General features: G+C 44.2%; 1 protein-coding gene across 1 annotated transcript in view; it reads left to right on the top strand.

Moving 5' to 3' along the window:
- LOC124553567 (protein AF-17-like) overlaps positions 1 to 25,567 on the top strand; it is a 109,648-nt gene that overhangs the window by 12,639 nt on the left and 71,442 nt on the right. The window contains exons 3-4 of the mRNA XM_047127412.1: positions 10,555 to 10,719; positions 17,535 to 17,750. Of these exons, the coding sequence (XP_046983368.1) occupies positions 10,555 to 10,719; positions 17,535 to 17,750 (381 nt within the window). The remainder of the gene's footprint in view (positions 1 to 10,554; positions 10,720 to 17,534; positions 17,751 to 25,567) is intronic.

Below are 25,567 nucleotides of genomic sequence, written 5' to 3'. Positions count from 1 at the left end.
ATTGTTTTTTCTCAAATAAGATGATTATACCTCCATAGGATAAAGATTAATATAGTGACAGTGATCTGCAAAGATGAGTTTTCAAAAGATACGTCGACTGTTGTATAAGTACAGCTTTTTAACTATTCATTTGTTGTAGCTGTTACAAGTCTAGAAACATTTCACTCACACACAAGAGCCCATCTTCTTTGTTTTATGAAAAGGTGCAGTAAAACTATAACACTTTGTTTAAATTTTTCTGTACCAGTGGTGCAATGAGCTATCATTGCTACTTTTGTGCAAATCTAATTAAAACTCAATTTTTTGTGTTTTTCACAAGGCTCACACTGCAAGTTGTGAGTGACCTATTGTTGCCAAAATTAGTTTTTAGTTTGTAGACAAACTATGTACATTATCTTAATAACCTGTTCATATAGTGTAACACACAGTGTGCCAACTTATGAGACGGGAAGTGAGCCACTTCTGGATCGAATCCTTTGCGTATCAAAGATTGCGGGCTGAAACCAGCCACTGTACAGTCTCCCTTGCTCATTTAAGCAAATGCTGGGTTGACCTCAAAATTCTGCCCCAGAGACTACACTACAGAAACATTTAAAGTATAGTGACACACAAAACACAGTATACACCCAGCAAATACATGTTTTGATAATCGCAAACTCACTCGTCGAAGCCTGAAGGGTACTTCCTGTTGACGTAGAATCATGAAATTTGGCTAAAAGAAAGATTTCACATTTCAAATAAAGGAGAAAAAAAAATTGTTAATGTCTATTTATATCATGCAAAAAATATTTCGTCTCTTGTTATCTGACTTCAAAGTTAAAATTAAAATATTTATGAAAGAAGTAGAATTCCACGGACCGATAAGTTGCCAGTAGCACTGTCAGTGGCAGGCAAAAGTTGTCGAGGTTCTCGACTCCCGTTACAGACAACTCTCTGTATACTTAATTGAGTTCGTGTGGAACCCTTGGAGCATGAGTACTACTCAACCCTGACCAATGTATTTAATGTGTAATTGGGACGTTGCCATTCTACACTGCGGTTTTTCGTTTAGGCCTCATAACAGTGGAATGGGCTTTTGACACTCGTCGGAATGCTCGTCAAAAAATTGTCTCCTCCGTTTCAAATCGTCCAAAGGGGACTCGGGTTGGAGATTCTTCTATGAATTTTCACTGATAAAATCTTGGGTGTGTGGGCACTAGCTTATCGATAACCCCAGCTTTGGAGCCATTTATGCGCCAGACCTATTGCAAGTTTTGTTGCAATTTCATTCATGTAGACATGGCCTCAGTCTCTAGTGGACAGGTCATATCTTCCCTTTCCTAATTCTGTAGGCTTCCAGATTCAGATAGTACGAAAGTTTTCTTGGTACGGTACTGGCTTATGTTGTGAAAATCTGTTGCTGACGAAACTGACATTTTGGCCACAGTTTAGTGGTCTCCTTCTGGATCTGATAAGCGTCTGGAAATATGTGCCGGCCGTGCGGTTCTAGGCGCTGCAGTCTGGAACCGCGGGACTGCTACGGTCGCAGGTTCGCATCCTGCCTCGGGCACGGGTGTTTGTGATGTCCTTAGGTTAGTTAGGTTTAACTAGTTCTAAGTTCTAGGGGACTAATGACCTCAGAAGTTGAGTCCCATAGTGCTCAGAGCCATTTGAACCATTTTTTGGAAATATGTGCTAAGGACTTGAGGCCATATAACAGCATATAGACTCTCTAAATTTAGGGCAAACATTGATTGAAATAGAATATGAATATGGTACAGTTGATATTAAAATCCACATTTTGTTGTATGCTGTGTAGTGTGCTTCAGTTTCTATCTCGGTGGATTTGAGTTTCTTGTCTAGTGTGATAAATACACCACTTCTATTTCCCATTTGCCTATCCTTCCAATACACCCTTAAATTTTCCCCAAAAATGTCAGGTTTCAATAAGCCTGCTGTACCTAGTATTATGTGACCTTCAGTACTTAATGTAATATGAAAAACTATCTATGTGTTTGTTAAAATGCATTTGGGGAATTAGGAGTGAACTATTTTCACCACTTGTGATGAATTCAGTGGATCATCTGCAATACACATCCTGAAAAAAATAATTAAAATTGGTATAGTGGGTCATATTTGCCTGGAACACTATACGCTTACAGAAACTAGACTTCCAAAACTTCGCTTTAGTTGGTGTTGCAGTATAATACACATTTTCAGGTTCTGAGATGCAGAGGATGTCGACTTTGGGAGGTAGTTCTCATTACAACAAAAAATGTGTGTTAAAGGTGAGCTGACAACAGTTCAAATTCAGAATAGCCTTTACTAGTCGAAAGAGGGTGAAGTCACAGAGAAAACTGTTTATAAATAAACCCAAAATACGCAAAAAAGGAAAAAAGCGGACAAAATCAACCATTTTCTGGTCTGCAGTGACCAGAAATGAATATTTCATCGAGTTTTGTCTCGAGATTCTAGGCTATATGCATCAATATCCGAACCCCACTCGTAACACTACGGTGAAAGCATACAGAATAATCAGCTACGTAATCATCATCATCTGTACGGCACAGTGGGAAAATGGGTGGGCGAGTGAGTCTCCTTCAGCCCGCTCTTGTCGGACGTAACTCGGCTCAGGCGGGTAAAGCGGCTCGCCCTTCCTGCCGATGACGTGCGACAGCTGACCTGGCGGTAAGCGCGGGGAGGTTAAAAGCGGAATACGTACACCTCCGAGAGGTGGTCAGAGGGCGACAACTGCGAGGCCCCACATTTCCGTCTCTCGTGTGTCCCGACACCACCGGCACACACGTGCCTGACGCCGTACTCGCACTCGTGTCCGTGGAAAACTTCCGTGTCGGATTTACCTCTCCGGCAAGGAATTTCGCGGATGCACAGTGCCGAAACCCAGTAATTGTGCGACAGTGAGTGAACACACAATCTTTCTTCTTAGTACGTCATTCGAATAGCTGTCATAACGGAGGGTGGCTAACGAGATCCGATACGAGCCTCGTACTGACCTTAGTCCTGACCTCTGTCAGCTCGGTAACCGCCAGATAGGGGAAGGAGGCAGTGTGGTACCGAACCCTGCTCGGCTGTAATTTCACTGCTCACCTGCCTGCCCCCTCACTTGGCACTGGGCTGCAGCCTCGGGGCCGTCACTACAAAATGCTGTAAAAGTAGAAACGGAAAACTGTTTCTAACAGCACGGTGTGAGTCGCCATGTGCTCGTAGAAAAAAAGGTAGATATAGTAACAGTGGGTAGGACCATCGTGCTTAGTTTTTTGTGCGACACGCGAGGCGCCCTCAAAGAAATGAGTGAAATTCGCTGTGGTGCCCAGTCGAATGTGTGGCACTTCGGTTGGAAAACTCGCCGGGACTTAAAGATCGGTTATCAGTACTTTTCGACGGAACCGAGTCCGATACCTCATTTCGTTCGAAGGTGGGCGTATAATTTGTACGTACTTTGTACCGCTAGATGCAGATTAGTGAGTTCTCGAAGTTGGGGAAAGGAATTTTCTAATAAAATTATTCGGTATGCAGGTACTGCGATAAACGTGCAGTATTTCTTAGGACCTGTAGCGACTTGTGGTAGCTTACCAGCTTGTGACATCACGGCCATGGAGATATTGCAAGTTGTTAGTGTGAAATTTAGTGTTGAAACAAATTAGCCAGTAAGATTATTTGAAACTCTGATTTTGAGCCTTATAGTTGGGGAAATTATTGTATTTAAGTGGAATATAAATAGAATTTTTGAGTTGTTACATTCCACTTGGTTATCTAGCAACAGACTTTATGAGCATTTTTGCTCCTAGCTGTGATATGTTGTTATTTTTCAGAAACGTCTCTGTCAGATGTCACATACCGTATAGGCCAGACTGTGCATCAGAACATACAGAGAATGCCTATAGAGCCCTTTCACAGTGGACAGAACCCTCTCACTGGTAACATAAAGTGACACATAACGTAAGTAAAGAAAGGGATCGAGTTGGTCATCATCTCCCAGAGACGTGCCAAAACTGTCATGTGCAAACATTAAAACACCATGCTGGGGGAGAGGTGGGGAGTAGGGAAGTGGAATAAGGACAGTTGAAGGGACAGAGGGGGGGGGGGGGATGATGGAAGAGATGATGAGTTCGAAGTGAAGCGACCTTACTCTTTTAAAAAAAGAGATACATCACAAGAATTGCTCTAATTCTTACAAACACTGATTTCTCAATATCAGATGTATCAATCTTCTAAGTTAGGTCATAGATGAATATGTACCCAAATCCCTACCCGGACCTCTCCCTCATTAACCAGTGTTGGTGATTTATTTACAATTGTTGTTGTTGTTGTTGTTGTTATTGTTGTTGTGGTCTTCAGTCGTGAGATTGGTTTGATGCATCTCTCCATGCTACTCTATCCTGTGCAAGCTTCTTCATCTCCCAGTACCTTCTGAATCTGCTTAGTGTATTCATCTCTTGGTCTCCCTTTACGATTTCTACCCTCCACGCTGCCCTCCAATACTAAATTGGTGATCCCTTGATGCCTCAGAACATGTCCTACCAACCGATCCCTTCTTCTGGTCAAGTTGTGCCACAAACTTCTCTTCTCCCCAATCCTATTCAATACCTCGTCAGTAGTTACGTGATGTATCCATCTAATCTTCAGCATTCTTCTGTAGCACCACATTTCACAAGCTTCTATTCTCTTCTTGTCCAAACTATTTATCGTCCATGTTTCACTTCCATACATGGCTACACTCCATACAAATACTTTCAAAAATGACTTCCTGACACTTAAATCTATACTCGATGTTAACAAATTTCTCTTCTTCGGAAACGCTTTCCTTGCCATTGCCAGTCTACATTTTATATCCTCTCTACTTCGACCATCATCAGTTATTTTGCTCCCCAAATAGCAAAACTCCTTTACTACTTTAAGTGTCTCATTTCCTAATCTAATTCCCTCAGCATCACCCGACTTAATTCGACTACATTCCATTATCCTCGTTTTGCTTTTGTTGATGTTCATCTTATATCCTGCTTTCAAGACACTATCCATTCCATTCAACTGCTCTTCCAAGTCCTTTGCTGTCTCTGACAGAATTACAATGTCATCGGCGAACCTCGAAGTTTTTATTTCTTCTCCATGGATTTTAATATCTACTCCGAATTTTTCTTTTGTTTCCTTTACTGCTTGCTCAATATACAGATTGAATAACATCGGGGAGAGGCTAAAACCCTGTCTTACTCCCTTCCCAACCACTGCTTCCCTTTCATGTCCCTCGACTCTTATAACTGCCATCTGGTTTCTGTACAAATTGTAAATAGCCTTTCGCTCCCTGTATTTTACCCCTCCCACCTTTAGAATTTGAAAGAGAGTATTCCAATCAACATTGTCAAACGCTTTCTCTAAGTCTACAAATGCTAGAAATGTAGGTTTGCCTTTTCTTAATCTTTCTTCTAAGATAAGTCGTAAGGTCAGTATTGCCTCACGTGTTCCAGTGTTTCTACGGAATCCAAACTGATCTTCCCCGAGGTCGGCTTCTACTAGTTTCTCCATTCGTCTGTAAAGAATTCGTGTTAGTATTTTGCAGCTGTGCCTTATTAAACTGATTGTTCGGTAATTTTCACATCTGTCAACACCTGCTTTCTTTGGGATTGGAATTATTATATTCTTCTTGAAGTCTGAGGGTATTTCGCCTGTTTCATACATGTTGCTCACCAGATGGTAGAGTTTTGTCAGGACTGGCTCTCCCAAGGCCGTCAGTAGTTCCAATGGAATGTTGTCTACTCCTGGGGCTTTGTTTCGACTCAGGTCTTTCAGTGCTCTGTCAAACTCTTCACGCAGTATCGTATCTCCCATTTCATCTTCATCTACATCCTCTTCCATTTCCATAATATTGTCCTCAAGTACATCGCCCTTGTATAAACCCTCTATATACTACAGAAGAATGCTGAAGATTAGATGGGTAGATCACATAACTAATGAGGAAGTATTGAATATGATTGGGGAGAAGAGAAGTTTGTGGCACAAGTTGACCAGAAGAAGGGATCGATTGGTAGGACATGTTCTGAGGCATCAAGGGATCACCAAGTTAGTATTGGAGGGCAGCGTGGAGGGTAAAAATCGTAGAGGGAGGCCAAGAGATGAATACACTAAGCAGATTCAGAAGGATGTAGGTTGCAGTAGGTATTGGGAGATGAAAAAGCTTGCACAGGATAGAGTAGCATGGAGAGCTGCATCAAACCAGTCTCAGGACTGAAGACCACAACAACAATACTCCTTACACCTTTCTGCTTTCCCTTCTTTGCTTAGAACTGGGTTTCCATCTGAGCTCTTGATATTCATACAAGTGGTTCTCTTATCTCCAAAGGTCTCTTTAATTTTCCTGTAGTCAGTATCTATCTTACCCCTAGTGAGATAAGCCTCTACATCCTTACATTTGTCCTCTAGCCATCCCTGCTTAGCCATTTTGCACTTCCTGTCGATATCATTTTTGAGACGTTTGTATTCCTTTTTGCCTGCTTCATTTACTGCATTTTTATATTTTCTCCTTTCATCAATTAAATTCAATATTTCTTCTGTTACCCAAGGATTTCTACTAGCCCTCGTCTTTTTACCTACTTGATCCTCTGCTGCCTTCACTATTTCATCCCTCAAAGCTACCCATTCTTCTTCTACTGTATTTCTTTCCCCCATTCCTGTCAATTGTTCCCTTATGATCTCCCTGAAACTCTGTACAACCTCTGGTTCTTTCAGTTTATCCAGGTCCCATCTCCTTAAATTCCCACCTTTTTGCAGTTTGTTCAGTTTTAATCTACAGGTCATAACCAATAGATTGTGGTCAGAGTCCATATCTGGCCCTGGAAATGTCTTACAATTTAAAACCTGGTTACTAAAACCCTGTCTTACCATTAAATAATCTATCTGAAACCTGTCAGTATCTCCAGGCTTCTTCCATGTATACAGCCTTCTTTTATGATTCTTGAACCAAGTGTTAGCTATGATTAAGTTGTGCTCTGTGCAAAATTCTACCAGGTGGCTTCCTCTTTCATTTCTTAGCCCCAGTCCATATTCACCTACTACGTTTCCTTCTCTCCCTTTTCCTACTACCGAATTCCAGTCACCCATGACTATTAAATTTTCGTCTCCCTTCACTATCTGAATAATTTCTTTTATTTCATCATACATTTCTTCAATTTGTTCGTCATCTGCAGAGCTAGTTTTCATATAAACTTGTACTACTGTAGTAGATGTGGGCTTCGTATCTATCTTGGCCACAATAATGCGTTCACTATGCTCTTTGTAGTAGCTTACCCGCACTCCTATTTTTTTTATTCATTATTAAACCCACTCCTGCATTACCCCTATTTGATTTTGTGTTTATAACCCTGTATTCACCTGACCAGAAGTCTTGTTTCTCCTGCCACTGAACTTCACTAATTCGCACTATATCTAAATTTAACCTATCCATTTCCATTTTTAAATTTTCTAACCTACCTGGCCGATTAAGGGATCTGACATTCCATGCTCCGATACGTAGAACGCCAGTTTTCTTTCTCCTGATAACGACGTCCTCTTGAGTAGTCCCCGCCCGGAGATCCGAATGAGGGACTATTTTACCTCGGGAATATTTTACCCAAGAGGACTCCATCATCATTTAATCATACAGTAAAGCTGCATGCCCTAGGGAAAAATTACGACCGTAATTTCCCCTTGCTTTCAGCCATTTGCAGTACCAGCACAGCAAGGTCGTTTTGGTTAGTGTTACAAGGCCAGATCAGTCAATCATCCAGACTGTTTCCCCTGCAACTACTGAAAAGACTGCTGCCTCTCTTCAGGAACCACACGTTTGTCTGGCCTCTCAACAGATACCCCTCCGTTGTGGTTGCACCTACGGTACGGCTATCTGTATCGCTGAGGCACGCAAGCCTCCCCACCAATGGCGAGGTCCATGGTTCATGGGGGGGATTTACAATTAGATTGACATAATGGAATATGAATATAGGAGAACTGTCCAGAGGGAGGGGGAAGAGGAAGGGGGGGGGGGGTTTGGATGACCAGAATGTAAAAGGTTTACTGTGATTAGTAGAGTGAAAGGTTTAATGTGATGTAAAAGAGTAGTGTCATTAACCATTAGAATATACCATTCCGAGCAAGATAAGATATCACCTCCAAGAAGCAAAGATTCTTCCCGGTCACATGAGTTACTCACTACGTAATTCCTGTTTTGAGTACTCTCAGATCCACTGAGTTCAATATTCCAATAAACGTTCTTCCAAACCGTTAAGAGAATACTGCTGCTGCATAGCTGCACAAAAATAAAATTGGCTAGGGGAAGGGGAGGTTGGAACGAAGAAGGTGTTGCATAGAGGACATAAGGTCAAGTAATGATCAAGATGGAAGTGAATAATGACAGAGTGTAACCGAACCATTAAAACTCAAAAGTTAATCACTCTAAAGTATTTTAGAATTAGAAGAGCCCGATGAAGCGCTATTCCTCATTTTTAAACAGTGCAAAATAATGGTCGAAGTGAAACTCAACGTGCTCGTTCGATGCTTTATCAGGTTCCTTTAGGTTTCCCAGAAAATCTCCAAGTCTTGTACAGGGGTCACTTCGAAAGAAATGCACACTAATTTTGTAAAAATACAGTCGGTGGGCGAGAAGGTTACGTGATGAAAGCGGGCACGACAATATTGAGGATTGTCCTCGCAGCGGCAGGCCTCGTGCTGCACACACTCCAGACAATGTGCAGAGAGTTAACGAATTGGTGACTGCTGACAGATGCATCACAGTGAACGAATTGTCACGCTACGGTGGGATAGGGGAAGGAAGTGTTTGCAGAATACTGAAAGTGTCGGCATTAAAAATGCACGGCCACATGTCAGTCAAAAAACCGTGGAAGCCGTAACAAAATTCGGATGGACAACACTGAAAAACCCGCAATACAGTCCTGACCTGGCTCCGTGTCACTATCATCTCTTTGGGAAACTGAAAGACTCTCTTTGTGGAACAAGGTTTGAAGATGGTAACTCCCTTGTGCATGCTGCCAAACAGTGGCTCCAACAGGTCGGGCCAGAATTTTACCGTGCGGGTATACAGGCGTCGGTTCCGAGATGGCGTAAGGCAGCTGAGAGGGATGGAAATTATGTGGAGAAATGAAAATATTGTTACTAAAGGATGTATCTACACACTGTAAAACTTTCAAACGCGTAGAATAAAAGATGGTTTTTTTAAAAAAGTGTGTGCAATTCTTTTGGAGTGACTCTCATAAAGAGTGGAGACGTAAACCCTTACACACACGATGCAGCACTTCCACCCTTAACTGGATACCACTTTGCAGATCACTTTTGTCTCTTTAAATACTGGAAGAATGCTGTCTTATTAGCTCAGCTCTATGTTCCTTAAAGTGGTGCTTATAATATTTTTTTATGTAGACATGGAGAAAGTGTAGGCTTCTCTATCTTTCATAAAGTGGCACAGTCTGATGTCATTATTGGGAAAGATTCCAGTGACTGTATTCAGCATAAAGTGGCCTTTTTTCGCTTTGCGATTACAGGACGTAATAGACTCTGGCTAAATGACGAGGTGAATGAGAGAGAGTTAAACATATTGCAACAAATTGCTGTTGCCTGTGGCTACAAGAAATCTGTTGTTACCCAGTTGTACAATAAGCACAAATGAGGTAAAATTCCAAATGCAGATAAGTATTAAAAAAATTTATCTACACATTATGTGGGTCCAATGTCCTCAGAGTTAATGTAATGTTTTTCCTCGATGTAATTCACTTGTATGCGATTGCCTCTGTTTTACTTCTGTATAACCTCCCTTCGATACACTACACGTCGCATTTGACAGGTCTCGCAAGTCCTTCGCTATCTCTCAGAATTACAGACTAGTCTGCTAATCACAAACTTTTTATTTTGTATCTGTCAGATTTAATTCCTTTTCCCCAATGTACAAATCAAATAAAAATGGAGTACGCTACGTGAACGACTCCCGTCTCGTCCACTGCTTCTCTTTCGTTTCGTTAGATTCTGATAGCTCCAGTTTGCTTCTGGTGCAAGTTATATACGATCTTACGCACCCTGTACTTTACTACTGCTAACTTTAGAATTTCAGAGGGTGTAGTCCAGTAAGCACTGTCAAAAACCTTCCCTAAATCTACAAATGCTTCACTCTTATCTCACAAGAGGTCACCGGGGCAGTATTCCCGCGAACCCGAGCTGGCCTTCCCCCAGGTCATTTTCTACACATTTTCCCATTCTCCTGTAACTAACTGCCCTCAGCATTTTGCCACACTGACTTATTAAATTGACAGTCCGGTAACGGCATCGAGTAGTTTTGTCACGCCTAGCTCTCCCCCCGAGGATCTGGGTAATTACAGAGTGTCGTCTACTCCGGTGACTTCAGTTCGGCTCAGGTCTTTCGGTGCTGTGTCAGATTCGTCCTACAGTATCACATCTCCATCTACTCCCTCTCCCTTTCCTCAGTGTTACCTCGAGTCCTGCGGGCGCTTAACGGGCAAAACAGTTTTATTGTGAAGTGTGGACCCCAGAGTGTGACCGCCTAAACTCGCGACGTCTGCGCAGAGGTGTGAGCTGTGCCCGAGCCGGGACGGTGCGCTGAAGCGGACGGACAACAATGGTTGGGCGCACGTGGTGTGTGCGCTGTACATCCCCGAAGTGCGCTTCGGGAACGTGACGACGATGGAGCCCATCATCTTGCAGCTCGTGCCCCCGGAGAGATTCAACAAGGTGAGCCTCTGTCTGTCTCGTGAAGGGTGAAAGCAGTATGCTGTAACCGGTTGCGGTGCTTTATTTTGCTTAATGTACGAGCTGTGTGTTATGTGCGATACTGGATTACTTTCACTCATGTGATCGGAGGAGTTCTCCGATATTCGTCTCCCCTGTGGGAAAACGTTAGTGTTTTAAAAGAGCACCACTTAGACCACAGTTGACACAGTGTAGTACAACTCGGACTCAGCCGTGTTGCCACGTGGTGACAGATATCGGAGGACACTTGTATCTATCTGAGGGGTGAAATTAGTCAGATAAATCAAATAATACCTCGCCTTTTTATCTGTATTTGAAGTACAATTCTTGCTCTTTGTGCTGCAGTATACGTCCTCGTATCCTTTTTTTTTTTTTTTTTTTTTTGTACAGTTTTTTGCGACCTCAACAAATTTTATGAAGTGCATCCTATTGTACTAATATCCAACAGAGCAACTTTTTTATATTTTATCTGCTGTTATCAGTTTCGAGCGATGGCTCATTCTCGGGCCGTACTTAACGTACATTCCAGCATTTATCAGTGCGTGTGTGTGTGTGTCTGTGTGTGTGTGTGTGTGTGTGTGTGTGTGTGTGTGTGTGTGTGTGCGTGCGCACTCATGCACACGCACATACATACATAAAATAAGAGATATTAAATTTTGTATTTCAGGTATGATCAACTTACGTTTTGTGATATTTAACGCGGTTGCTACAAGTGTGATTTATGTGTCAAAGATAAGGTTTGTTGTCTCTTCGATGATAATTTATTTATATCATATGTACAATTTAGGATTCTGTTTATGCTCTGAATTATCTACAGTAGATTTTACTACTTATGTTTTTGTTCTTCTTGGAGGCAAAAAAGGAAGACACTCCAATATCTTAGAGGAAATAGAAATTTATAGACTTACGGCAAACAATCTGAATAATGTGTAAAAGATGAAGAACGACCTTCGGGGGTTCGGGGGGGGGGGGGGGGGGGGGGGAGGTGGAAACCTTCGACAAAATTCTTAATGGTCGTAGATGATTCAGAACAAAGACTATCCTAAATTTTACATATAATATAAGTCAATTAACAAACCTTATCTTTGACACACATATCAGTATTCCATAAAGAAAAAGAGATCTTATTTGAAAAATATCAATTGAGAGTGTATAATGTAAGCAAAAATTATAACACAACTAAAAATTGTTCATATATATATTTCATGTGTATGTTTGTGTTTGTTTGTGTGTCTATCGACCTGCCAGCACTTTCGCTCGGTAAGTCACATCATTTATCAAAAAACAAAGATGATGTGACTTACCAAACGAAAGCGCTGGCAGGTCAAAAGACACACAAACATACACACAAAATTCAAGCTTTCGCAACAAACTGTTGCCTCATCAGGAAAGAGGGAAAGACGAAAGGATGTGGGTTTTAAGGGAGAGGGTAAGGAGTCATCCCAATCCCGGGAGCGGAAAGACTTATCTTGGGGGGAAAGGAGGACAGGTACACACACACACACACACACACACACACACACACACACACACACACACACACACACACACACACACACACATATCCATCCGCATATACACAGACACAAGCAGACATTTGTAAAGGCAAAGAGTTTGGGCAGAGATGTCAGTCGAGGCGGAAGTACAGAGGCAAAGATGTTGTTGAAAGACAGGTGAGGTATGATCGGCGGCAAAATGAAATTAGCGGAGATTGAGGCCTGGTGGGTAACGAGAAGAGAGGATATACTGAAGGGCAAGTTCCCATCTCCGGAGTTCTGACAGGTTGGTTCAAATGGCTCTGAGCACTATGGGACTCAACTGCTGAGGTCATTAGTCCCCTAGAACTTAGAACTAGTTAAACCTAACTAACCTAAGGACATCACAAACATCCATGCCCGAAGCAGGATTCGAACCTGCGACCGTAGCGGTCTTGCGGTTCCAGACTGCAGCGCCTTTAACCGCACGGCCACTTCGGCCAGCTGACAGGTTGGTGTCAGTGGGAAGTATCCAGATAATCCGGACGGTGTAACACTGTGCCAAGATGTGCTGGCCGTGCACCGAGGCACGTTTAGCCACAGGGTGATCCTCATTACCGACAAACACTGTCTGCCTGTGTCCGTTCATGCGAATTGACAGTTTGTTGCTGGTCATTCCCACATAGAAAGCTTCACAGTGTAGGCAGGTCAGTTGGTAAATCACGTGGGTGCTTTCACACGTTGCTCCGCCTTTGATCGTGTACACCTTCCGGGTTACAGGACTGGAGTAGGTGGTGGTGGGAGGGTGCACAGGACAGGTTTTACACTGGGGGCAGTTACAAGGGTAGGAGCCAGAGGGTAGGGAAGGTGGTCTGGGGATTTCATAGGGATTAACTAAGAGGTTACGAAGGTTAGGTGGACGGCGGAAAGACGCTCTTGGTGGAGTGGGTTGGATTTCGTGAAGGATGGATCTCATTTCAGGGCAGGATTTGAGGAAGTCGTATCCCTGCTGGAGAGCCACATTCAGAGTCTGATCCAGTCCCGGAAAGTATCCTGTCACAGGTGGGGCACTTTTGGGGCTCTTCTGTGGGAGGTTCTGGGTTTGAGGAGATGAGGAAATGGCTTTGATTATTTGCTTCTGTACCAGGTCGGGAGGGTAGTTGCGGGATGCGAGAGCTGTTTTCAGGTTGTTGATGTAATGGTTCAGGGATTCCAGACTGGAGCAGATTCGTTTGCCTCGAAGACCTAGGCTGTAGGGAAGGGACCGTTTGATGTGGAATGGGTGGCAGCTGTCATAATGGAGGTACTGTTGCTTGTTGGTGGGTTTGATGTGGACGGACATGTGAAGCTGGCCATTGGACAGGTGGAGGTCAACGTAAAGGAAAGTGGCATGGGATTTGGAGTAGGACCAGGTGAATCTGATGGAACCAAAGGAGTTGAGGTTGGAGAGGAAATTCTGGAGTTCTTCTTCACTGTGAGTCCAGATCATGAAGATGTCATCAATAAATCTGTACCAAACTTTGGGTTGGCAGGCCTGGGTAACCAAGAAGGCTTCCTCTAAGCGACCCATGAATAGGTTGGCGTACGAGGGGGCCATCCTGGTACCCGTGGCTGTTCCCTTTAATTGTTGGTATGTCTGGCCTTTGAAAGTGAAGAAGTTGTGGGTCAGGATGAAGCTGGCTCACTCACCCTTCACAATCTTTTCCAGCAAACCTCAACCTCCTCTCATTGCACACAGACCCAGTCTCTCCCATCTACTCAATCTCCCACTTCCAGCTCCTCTCCCCCCAAAACCTCAAAATTCCAATCAACACAATACGTAACCACAACACCCTAATTCAGTAGTTAACCTTTCCTCCAAACCTCTCTCCCAATCCGAAACCTCTGTCCTATCCAAAGGCCTCACCTTCAGCCCCACTCCCAGATTCAACCAAACAGCTCTTGTCAAAGATTTATTGACCTACACCCGTACTCTCTGCTGGAAATATCACTTTGCCACGAAGAAAAATGATCATAATCCTACTCCTAATGGTCCAACTCCCCAAGACACTATCCAAATTGAACCCTGCCTGGAACAGTTCCGTCCTCCGTCACAGCGGGACCCACCTCCTCTTCCTCAAAATCACCCTCTCCAAACTTTCCAGGAATTTCTGACTTCCAGCCTTGCCTCTCAATCCTTCTTAAAAAACCTTAATCCTACTCCCAACATCACCACTGCTGAAACCGAGGCTATCTGTGATCTGAAGGCTGACCAATCCATCGTCAATTCTTCCGGCGGACAAGGGTTCCACAACTGTGGTACTCGATCGTCGGGAGTATGTGGCTGAGGGACTGTGTCAGCTTTCAGACAACACTACATACAAAGTTTGCCAAGATAATCCCATTCCTGATGTCCAGGCGGAGCTTCAAGGAATCCTCAGAACCTTAGGCCCCCTACAAAACCTTTCACCTGACTCCATCAACCTCCTGACTCCACCAACATCCCGCACCCCTACCTTCTACCTTCTTCCTAAAATTCACAAACCCAATCATCCCGGCCGTCCCATTGTAGCTGGTTACCAAGCCCCCACAGAACGTATCTCTGCCTACGTAGATCAACACCTTCAACGCATTACATGCAGTCTCCCATCCTTCATCAAAGGCACCAACCACTTTCTCGAACACCTGGAATCCCTACCCAGTCTGTTACCCCCGGAAACCATGCTTGTAACCATTGATGCCACTTCCTTATACACAAATATTCCGCACGTCCAGGGCCTCGCTGCGATGGAGCACTTCCTTTCACGCCGATCACCTGCCACCCTACCTAAAACCTCTTTCCTCATTACCTTAGCCAGCTTCATCCTGACCCACAACTTCTTCACTTTTGAAGGCCAGACATACCAACAATTAAAGGGAACAGCCATGGGTACCAGGATGGCCCCCTCGTACGCCAACCTATTCATGGGTCACTTAGAGGAAGCCTTCTTGGTTACCCAGCCCTGCCAACCCAAAGTTTGGTACAGATTTATTGATGACATCTTCATGATCTGGACTCACAGTGAAGAAGAACTCCAGAATTTCCTCTCCAACCTCAACTCCTTTGGTTCCATCAGATTCACCTGGTCCTACTCCAAATCCCATGCCACTTTCCTTGACGTTGACATCCACCTGTCCAATGGCCAGCTTCACATGTCCGTCCACATCAAACCCACCAGCAAGCAACAGTACCTCCACTATGACAGCTGCCACCCATTCCACATCAAACGGTCCCTTTCCTATAGCCTAGGTCTTCGTGGCAAATGAATCTGCTCCAGTCTGGAATCCCTGAACCATTACACCAACAACCTGAAAACAGCTTTCGCATCCCGCAACTACCCTCCCGACCTGGTACAGAAGCAAATAACCAGAGCCACTTCCTCATCCCGTCAAACCCAGAACCTCCCACAGAAGAGCCCCAAAAGTGCCACACCTGTGACAGGATACTTTCCGGGACTGGATCAGACTCTGAATGTGACTCTCCTGCAGGGATACGACTTCCTCAAATCCTGCCCTGAGATGAGATCCATCCTTCACGAAATCCTCTCCACTCCACCAAGAGTGTCTTTCCGCTGTCCACCTAACCTTCGTAACCTCTTAGTTCATCCCTATGAAATCCCCAAACCACCTTCCCTACCCTCTGGCTCCTACCCTTGTAACCACCCCCGGTGTAAAACCTGTCCCATGCACCCTCCTACCACCACCTACTCCAGTCCTGTAACCCGGAAGGTGTACACGATCAAAGGCAGAGCCACGTGTGAAAGCACCCACGTGATTTACCAACTGACCTGCCTACACTGTGAAGCTTTCTATGTGGGAATGACCAGCAACAAACTGTCAATTCGCATGAACGGACACAGGCAGACAGTGTTTGTCGGTAATGAGGATCACCCTGTGGCTAAACGTGCCTCGGTGCACGGCCAGCACATCTTGGCACAGTGTTACACCGTCCGGATTATCTGGATACTTCCCACTGACACCAACCTGTCAGAACTCCGGAGATGGGAACTTGCCCTTCAGTATATCCTCTCTTCTCGTTACCCGCCAGGCCTCAATCTCCGCTAATTCCAATTTGCCGCTGCTCATACCTCACCTGTCTTTCAACAACATCTTTGCCTCTGTACTTCCGCCTCGACTGACATCTCTGCCCAAACTCTTTGCCAGATCTCTGCCCAAACTCTTTGCCTTTACAAATGTCTGCTTGTGTCTGTGTATGTGCGGATGGATATATGTGTGTGTGTGCGAGTGTGTACCTGTCCTTTTTTCCCCCTAAGGTAAGTCTTTCCACTCCCGGGATTGGAATGACTGCTTACCCTCTCCCTTAAAACCCAGATCCTTTCGTCTTTCACTCTTTCCTGATGAAGCAACCGTTGGTTGTGAAAGCTTGAATTTTGTCTTTATGTTTGTGTTTATTTGTGTGTCTATCAACCTGCCAGCGCTTTTGTTTGGTAAGTCACACCATCTTTACCAGAAATCCATTGGCAAACTTTCATCAGAGTTCGAGTATGGACCAAAACAAAAAAAAGAAGTCGATTAAACAAGGGCTCTAAAATGCATACATGGTACTTGTTCATCTTTGCTACTTTGAAACACTTTTCTTCTACTGAACATGTGGTCACAGCTGCTAAGGTATACATTTTGGAGCCCACGTTTACGGGAAGTTTTTTCTTGTTTTGGTCCGTAAGACCTCCTCCCAAAATACGAAAATGAAAGAGGGTGCAATGAGAGACATATTTTACAGCATCAGAGACGAACAACTGCTCACAGCTCTTAACATATGCATTTTAGAGACTTCTTTTCCCATTTTTAATCCATACTGTCACCTCCAAAAGTTTGTCGGAGGAATTCCGCTTCACGATATATATACCGAGAATGGCACAATCGCGTGTAGGTATTGCCAGAGGACGAGGCATTTCTCGAAATCCACTTTAGTTAATGAAATATTAAAAAAACAACCGTGGCATATCTTATAGCTGTAGTACAGATGTCGTAAAACATTTTCTTTTGTTTTATCGATACTCCACTTTCTTTCATTTAGAAATTCTGTAAACTATGTGCCGATCGTTCCTCTAAATCGATTCCCGTCCAGATTTAGATTTTCCTCAATATCCCCAAACTTCCCACAGCAAATTCCTCGACGATTCTGTCGAGAGTGTGTCACCGACGTCCTCCTCGGGCGTCCCACCGCTACCCCGTGCTGGCGCCCCACTCGCGGGGTCGCGACCTCCCACTACCCCCTGTCCCCTCCCCCGCTAACGCGCGTGCGAGTGCCCCGCTGACGGCGGCCCGCGCCCCTGTCGGCAGGTGTGCTACATCTGCGAGGAGCAGGGCAAGGCGGGGCCCGGCGGCAACGGCGGGCGCGCGACCGTGGGCGCGTGCATGCAGTGCAACCGGTCGGGCTGCAAGCAGCAGTTCCACGTGACGTGCGCGCAGGCGCTGGGGCTGCTCTGCGAGGAGGCGGGCAACTACCTGGACAACGTCAAGTACTGCGGCTACTGCCAGCACCACTACTCCAAGCTGGTGCGTACGCCCGCAGCTCTGCCTTCTGCCTGTCTCGCTCCTCTGTTTCCTCAGCCTCTATTCCCTCTGGCAGTGGCTGTTCTGTTGCAGGTAGGGAAAATTTTATTCCATTATTCAGGTCTGGAAGAAAACTGCACGGGATATTTGGCACGAATTGTACGGTTTCGAGGTCACAGATTCTGAAAACAGCTTCCACAATATCCCGTCACGTAAACTTTCTCGAAAAATTACAAAAACTTTTTAATATAAACACTTATTTATTAAGGTGGTAAACACGGCAACTGGCCGCTTTATCGGTCGAGATTTGCCAATTTTGTAAAGGTGCCAAATTGTAGCCGACGGAGCAGTAGGCGTCGGTCGAGATTCCGACTGCGGTTTTAACTTTGGAGCCTCGGTGTCGAGTCGAGATCGGGACCCGCCTCCTAGTGTGGACACCGGCTCGAATGCTTGTCGGTTACGTAGTGTCACTTAAATGAGTATGTATTTATAGTGTCTTAAAAATATGTGTTTATTGAGTGAAATACGGAGATAGCATTAAACTTACAGTCTTATCGTGTGTGGGAATGTTTTCGGGGTCCTACAAACTATATTTAAAAAAAAAAAAAAAAAAATAAATTAAGATTAGGCACTTAAAGAAAAGTAAATGAGCTAGTAGAAATTAATGTGCACAGTGTGAAGAAGAAAATGGAATCTTTGGATAAAGTTTTGCTGCAGGTACAGCTTTCCTAGAGAGGATGTAATCTTTGGAAATTTTAGGGCTCACAGAATTCGATAAAAATTCCAAATCTGTATCTCCAATTTGCAGAAAATATATGAAGTGGCCCGTATTGCAATTCAGTTTTAAGGTGGACATTGCTTTTGTCCCATCATACTGCTTCATACGGTTTAAACGAGACGTCATCCACCTGTGTCATTTTTTCCTTCGATTTTTTTCCGTGTGAGGCCATTACTAAATCCTCCTCGTTCCTCGTAATATCTGCTAGTGAAACTGTTATTAAGACACTGCTTTGAACAGCGGAACAGGAGTGACCCTGGCTCATTGTCAGAGTCAGCTGTGATTCCACGTGCCCAAATCCGTCGGTCCCAAACCCCCGGTTTCGTGAGGATGACAGGCCCGATGCCAGTGCATTGGCGACCGACGTTTGGCTGAATCCACCGGCTGTTGTTCGGGCTAGTGTTTATGAACCTCTATGGTGGACTCGGCATATTATATTTTCTAATAATGAAAAATCGTTTCTGATTTGTACGCAATTTCCTACTTTGTTTTCTCGTGCAGTCTTTTCTTTGTCTCATTGGTGCTTTTATGAAATCATTTCAGAATTCCTTCTCTGGTTTCTTAATTGAGCAGCTAGCAGTAGTCTGCTAACCTATTGATGTTACATCATTCTCGGTACTGTCTCTCCGTATTTTGTGGACATCCTGGTGCGATCTTCCACTCCGTGCTACACTGTAGATTCCCATTTTTCTGGAAAATAGTCAATACGGGAGTGTAAGAAATGAAATATTAGCTCACTTCACATCCTCCAGCTTTGTACACTGCCGACGTGCGTCGTACAGTGTTTTTGTAGTCGGGACCCTGGGTATTTCCCAGAAACTCGTGCTCTACATTCTTGAAAGAGCTCCACTCTTCTTTTTCCTTGTCTGCCACTGCTTTCAAAAAGAGGGGACCAAATAAGACTCCCTTGTCCTGATCTGCAAGTTTCAGTTTGAAATATGCAAAATAAACTTTCTTGCCAAACTCACTTTAAGTCTCTTTGTTGACTTTTCACTGTGTATTCACCAGAAACATAACAGTAGCATGCGGGAGAAATTATCTGGCCTCTGTGAGCTGTACTCCAGAAATAAAAACACGAGCACAGTAGCCTTCGAGTGCTGAGTATAAACTGAGTGAGGTGTTCAATGGCCAGTGACTAACTGAACATTTTTAGGTTGTTGAAACACGATCTGATATAATGGCTGGTTCTTTATGTTTATTCCTAGTACCACAGATGACATGCCGAAACACGTACTGCCCACTGTAGACAAGTTTAACCTGTTTCGACAGGATCGTGTGGCATTCCTCGTAACACAGAAATTACTTTACACATCTCCCTCCAACCCTACTCTCTTCGACTCTTAACAATTTTTTTGCTTTAAAAAAGCCCACCATTACTTGGTTAAAACATTATTTTTTTAAATAAAAATAAATAGCTTAAAATTTAGTAATTCGGAATGTTATGCTTAATATAAACAGAAAATTGGCTGGAACAAAAAAATTGCCTGGTGCAATTTTTTTGGTGTGTTTTTTGTTTGTACTAAGTTGAAATCTATAAGAAAGTGTATAAAAATCCTGTGCAGCTTTTTCCTTGCAGACCTGCGACATTTAACTCCGCGGTCAGACGCCCTTCTCGTCACCACAGCTGTCGAGTGAGGGGTGTAGTGTCCCAACTTACCGACGTCTTTTTTACGCCTCTGCCTCGTCGAACTTTTCCTATATTCTTCTTCCCGTGTTTATTGATTGTGTTCAGCTGTTATTAAATGATGTACAAAATACAAGACATTACATAATTGTTTTTCATTTATTACCTCACAGTTAAGTGTGACGACCAGCGTCTTAAAATGTGGCAGCTTCACTATTTTAACATAGGTGAGTGAGCTACACTTCTACATCTACATTTATACTCCGCAAGCCACCCAATGGTGTGTGGCGGAGGGCACTTTTATGTGCCACTGCCATTACCTCCCTTTCCTGTTCCAGTCGCGTACGGTTCGCGGGAAGAACGACTGTCTGAAAGCCTCCGTGCGCGCTCGAATCTCTCTAATTTTACATTTGTGATCTCCTCGGGAGGTATAAGTAGGGGGAAGCAATATATTCGATACCTCATCCAGAAACACACCCTCTCGAAACCTGGACAGCGAGCTACACCGCGATGCAGAGCGCCTCTCTTGCAGAGTCTGCCACTCGAGTTTGTTAAACATCTCCGTAACGCTATCACGGTTACCAAATAACTCTGTGACGAAACGCGCCGCTCTTCTTTGGATCTTCTCTATCTCCTCTGTCAACCCGATCTGGTACGGATCCCACACTGATGAGCAATACTCAAGTATAGGTCGAACGAGTGTTTTGTAAGCCACCTCCTTTGTTAATGGACTACATTTTCTAAGGACTCTCCCAATGAATCTCAACCTGGTACCCGCCTTACCAACAATTAATTTTATATGATCATTCCACTTCAAATCGTTCCGCACGCATACTCCCAGATATTTTACAGAAGTAACTGCTACTAGTGTTTGTTCCGCTATCATATAATCATACAATAAAGGCTCCTTCTTTCTATGTATTCGCAATACATTACATTTGTCTATGTTAAGGGTCAGTTGCCACTCCCTGCAGCACGTGCCTATCCGCTGCAGATCTTCCTGCATTTCGCTACCATTTTCTAATGCTGCAATTTCTCTGTATACTACAGCATAATCCGCGAAAAGCCGCACAGAACTTCCGACACTATCTACTAGGTCATTTATATATATTGTGAAAAGCAATGGTCCCATAACACTCCCCTGTGGCACGCCAGAGGTTACTTTAACGTCTGTAGACGTCTCTCCATTGATAACAACATGCTGTGTTCTGTTTGCTAAAAACTCTTCAATCCAGCCACACAGCTGATCTGATATTCCGTAGGCTCTTACTTCGTTTATCAGACGACAGTGCGGAACTGTATCGAACGCCTTCCGGAAGTCAAGGAAAATGGCATCTACCTGGGGGCCTGTATCTAATATTTTCTGGGTCTCATGAACAAATAAAGCGAGTTGGGTCTCACATGATCGCTGTTTCCGGAATCCGTGTTGATTCCTACAGAGTAGATTCTGGGTTTCCAAAAACGACATGATACGCCAGCAAAAAAACGTGTTCTAAAATTCTACAACAGATCGATGTCAGAGATATAGGCCTATAGTTTTGCGCATCTGGTCAACGACCCTTCTTGAAAACTGGAACTACCTGTACTCTTTTCCAATCATTTGTAACCTTCCGTTCCTCTAGAGACTTGCGGTACACGGCTGTTAGAAGGAGGGCAAGTTCTTTCGCGTACTCTGTGTAGAATCGAATTGGTATCCCGTCAGGTCCAGTGCACTTTCCTCTGTTGAGTGATTCCAGTTGCTTTTCTATTCTTTGGTCACTTATTTCGATGTCAGCCACTCTTTTGTTCGTGCGAGGATTTAAAGAAGGAACTGCAGTGCGGTCTTCCTCTGTGAAACAGCTTTGGAGAAAGGTGTTTAGTATTTCAGCTTTACGTGTGTCATCCTCTGTTTCAATGCCATCATCATCCCGGAGTGTCTGGATATGCTGTTTCGAGCCACTTACTGATTTAACGTAAGACCAGAACTTGCTAGGATTTTCTGTCAAGTCGGTACATGGAATTTTAATTTTGAATTCACTGAACGCTTCACGCATAGCCCTCCTTACGCTAACTTTGACATCGTTTAGCTTCTGTTTGTCTGAGAGGTTTTGGCTGAGTTTAAACTTGGAGTGAAGCTCTCTTTCCTTTCGCAGTAGTTTCCTAACTTTGTTGTCGAACCACGGTGGGTTTTTCCCGTCCCTCACAGTTTTACTCGGCACGTACCTGTCTAAAACGCATTTTACGATTGCCTTGAACTTTTTCCATGAACACTCAACATTGTCAGTGTCGGAACAGAAATTTTCGTTTTGATCTGTTAGGTAGTCGATGAAGTTCGAGAAGTCTACAAGTGGCAATGACCGAGAAAAAATTGTACTTTCAGATGCTTATTACTTACTCACTGTGAACTTTGCATAGTGATCGATAAATTCAGACTCCCGATAACTGTACAGTGTTTAAGTATAACAACAATGGAAACTCCTAAACGGACAATACATAAGATAAGCGAAACGGAGCCACTCGCTTATAGCCGACTGACGTACAGCGTATAGAAACTTGCGACAGAAAATGGTATTCGCACTAGCTTCCGAGCTCTCGATGTTTCTCTACCGAAAGTACACACGTTTGTACACGTGACGGCACGGGCACCCGAAAGTGCAGACTCGTGGTGACACTGCCGATTATCGACGGCAGTAACACAGGTAGACACACTCAGGAGAGGGTAGGGAAGGCGAGGAGGGGTAGCAGGGTAGGTGGTGGTGGTGGTCTTCAGAGAGAGAGATCGGAGGCTGCACGACGAAACGAAAGGAGTGCAGGGGGTAGAGCACACGAGAGGTAGAGATGGGGGGGGGGGGCGGGGGGGATTGCGAGAGAACGGGATGTGCCGTGGTGACTTATACAGTCACTACTGTAAACACTTTTCACCTTTTCAACTAGTTTCACAACTAGAACACCCTGTGGAGGGTTGTGCCTATTAGGTAGAGCACTGTCTGGTGTTGAAACAACCTTCAGCTTGATGAGACCTTTACTCACTTTCTCACTTTAACATAATAATTTTTTTGTAAAATAGAGAAAGGCAACCACTTACCTACAGTGTTCGGAAAGAAGCAACAGAAAACGGTTAACTATGACTACGGAGCTCTCGCTCTTGTTATGGTACTCACGTTCACACACACACACACACACACACACACACACACACACACACACACACACACACTCCCAAACGTACACACCTGTGCCCGTGCTAACGGCGGTCGAATATTTGGTACAGAAAGACATAACGTGGGTAGATGGAGTCGGGGATGCGGTAGGGAAGAATGCGTGAGGTAAGGAGGGGGTAGCAGGGTAGTGTGAGGCAGCTCTTGTGACACAGTAACTCGGCAGCTGCACAGGATGGTGAACATTCGGGGGATAGAGCGCATAAGAGATGGAGAGAGGGTGACGGGGGAGAAGAGGAGAGGAAGGTGGTGACGAGACGGAAGAGAGAGAGAGAGAGAGAGAGAGAGAGAGAGAGAGAGAGAGAGAGAGAGAGGACACCAAAAGAAAAGCTGAAATTCTAAATTTCACGTTTAAGAAATCAGTTACCCAAGGGGAATGTTAGGAACGTACTGTTGTTCGACTGTCGCACGGACTCTCACATTGAGAGCGTGGAAATGGGTGTCACCGGTGTGTAGGGAAGCGACCGAAAGAGTTGAAAACGAGTAAGGCGCCAGAGTCAGATAGAATCCCAGTTAGGTTTTACGGAGAACACTCTGCAGCATCGGCCTCATATATAAAACTATCATTTATTGTGAGAGTCGCAACTGACTCGTACGTATAAAGAGGGTAAAAGAAGAGACCCACAGTATTACAGTCCGATAACCTTAATACTTGAGTCCTACAGAATTATCAAACATATTCTCATTTCGAATATAATATATTTCCTCGAGATAGAAAACCTTCTGTCGGCAAATTGGCACAGATTTAGAGAGCGTCGCTCGTGCAAAACATGACCCGCCCTTTTCTCATTCGATAACCTGCGAACATCGTACGGGGGGAATGGGCAGATTCCGCAATCCTAACTTTTCAAAAGCGTTCCCAGATACACGAGTGGGACGAGACTTCTTACGGAACAGAAACTGGTACGTAATCGTCGACAGTGGCTGCCGGATGACACGAGATGGCTCAAACAAAATTTCTAGTCGGTCTGACGAATGAGAGCGGGCTCTAAATGTAGAATAATGTAAGTAAATGCAGAGGAGTAGGAAAAACTAAAACATAATGTTCGAATACGGCACCCTGCTCGACAGTCGTGTCAATTAAATATCTAGGTATAACTTTGCAGAGTGACACAAAATGGACTGCGAATGTAAGGACAGCAGTAGGGAAGGTAAACAGTCTAGTTCGGTTTATCCTTAGAAAATTTTGGGAAGTGTGGTACCTCTGTAAAGGAGACCACGTATAAGGCAGTAGTGCAACTCATTCTCGAGTACTGCTCCAGTGTTCGGGATCCCCGCTGTGTCGGTTTAAAGGCGGGTGTCGAAGTGATTTAGAAGTGGGTGGTCGGTCTGATAAATGCACGAGTATTACGGAAATGCTCCGTGTACTCTAGTGGGAATCCCCCGAAGGAGGACGACATTCTTTTTGTCGGACACAGTCGAGAAAATTTAGAAAACCTACATTCGGAGTACTGCAGAACGTTTCTGCCGGCAGTGACGTATATTTCGCACGAGGACTGCAGAGGTGAGAGACTTTACGGCTCGTACGGAGGTATTTAGATGGTCGTTTTATTTGTGAGTGGGTGGAACGGGAAAGGAAGTGACCGGTAGCGGTACGAAGTATCCTCCGGAACACACTGTGCAGTGGCCTTCGGAGTGCGTATGTAAACGTAGATAAACGGAACGGCAGCAGCGACTCGGAAGTGGACAGTGAGATCCTGGGTGACATGTGAGGCGTGCTGAGTCCCTGTTAATACGTGTATCTAAACCGAATATCACACTAGAGTAATTTGAGGCCACTCTTATCAAATGGCTACATAAAAGTCCACTCTTCCATTTTAAAAACGTTAAGTCTGCAGCAGGAAAGAAACTGACACTTTGCGTCAACACCGGTCATCGCATTAAAGTATTTGTCGAGCTGACGGCGACTACACATTGCGAGAAGAAAATTGCAAAAATCTGCCGAAACACTAGAGGAAAATGTGGACGACAACTCTTTCGCCAGCTGAGGACTACAATTGAGCAGCTAATTAGTTTTATCCTTTCTCTTAAAGTCTAGTTATATGAATAGTATTAAAGACCAATATGATAATTCTTGTTAAATTGAGGCCAGTATGCTGTTCAGTTACTTGTGCATTCACGTGCGTAGCTATAGTCCAAAACAAATTGTGTGAATGTAGCTTATAAACTAACTCTTTCTGCAACATAGGGACAAAAATTGTGAAAAACATGTTTGTAACGT

The sequence above is a fragment of the Schistocerca americana genome, chromosome 11 (genome assembly GCF_021461395.2).
Source record: "Schistocerca americana isolate TAMUIC-IGC-003095 chromosome 11, iqSchAmer2.1, whole genome shotgun sequence".
In the NCBI taxonomy this organism is placed as follows: Eukaryota; Metazoa; Arthropoda; class Insecta; order Orthoptera; family Acrididae; genus Schistocerca; species Schistocerca americana.
Note: the sequence above shows the minus strand (reverse complement) of the source record. Positions and strands in the feature narration are given on the sequence as shown.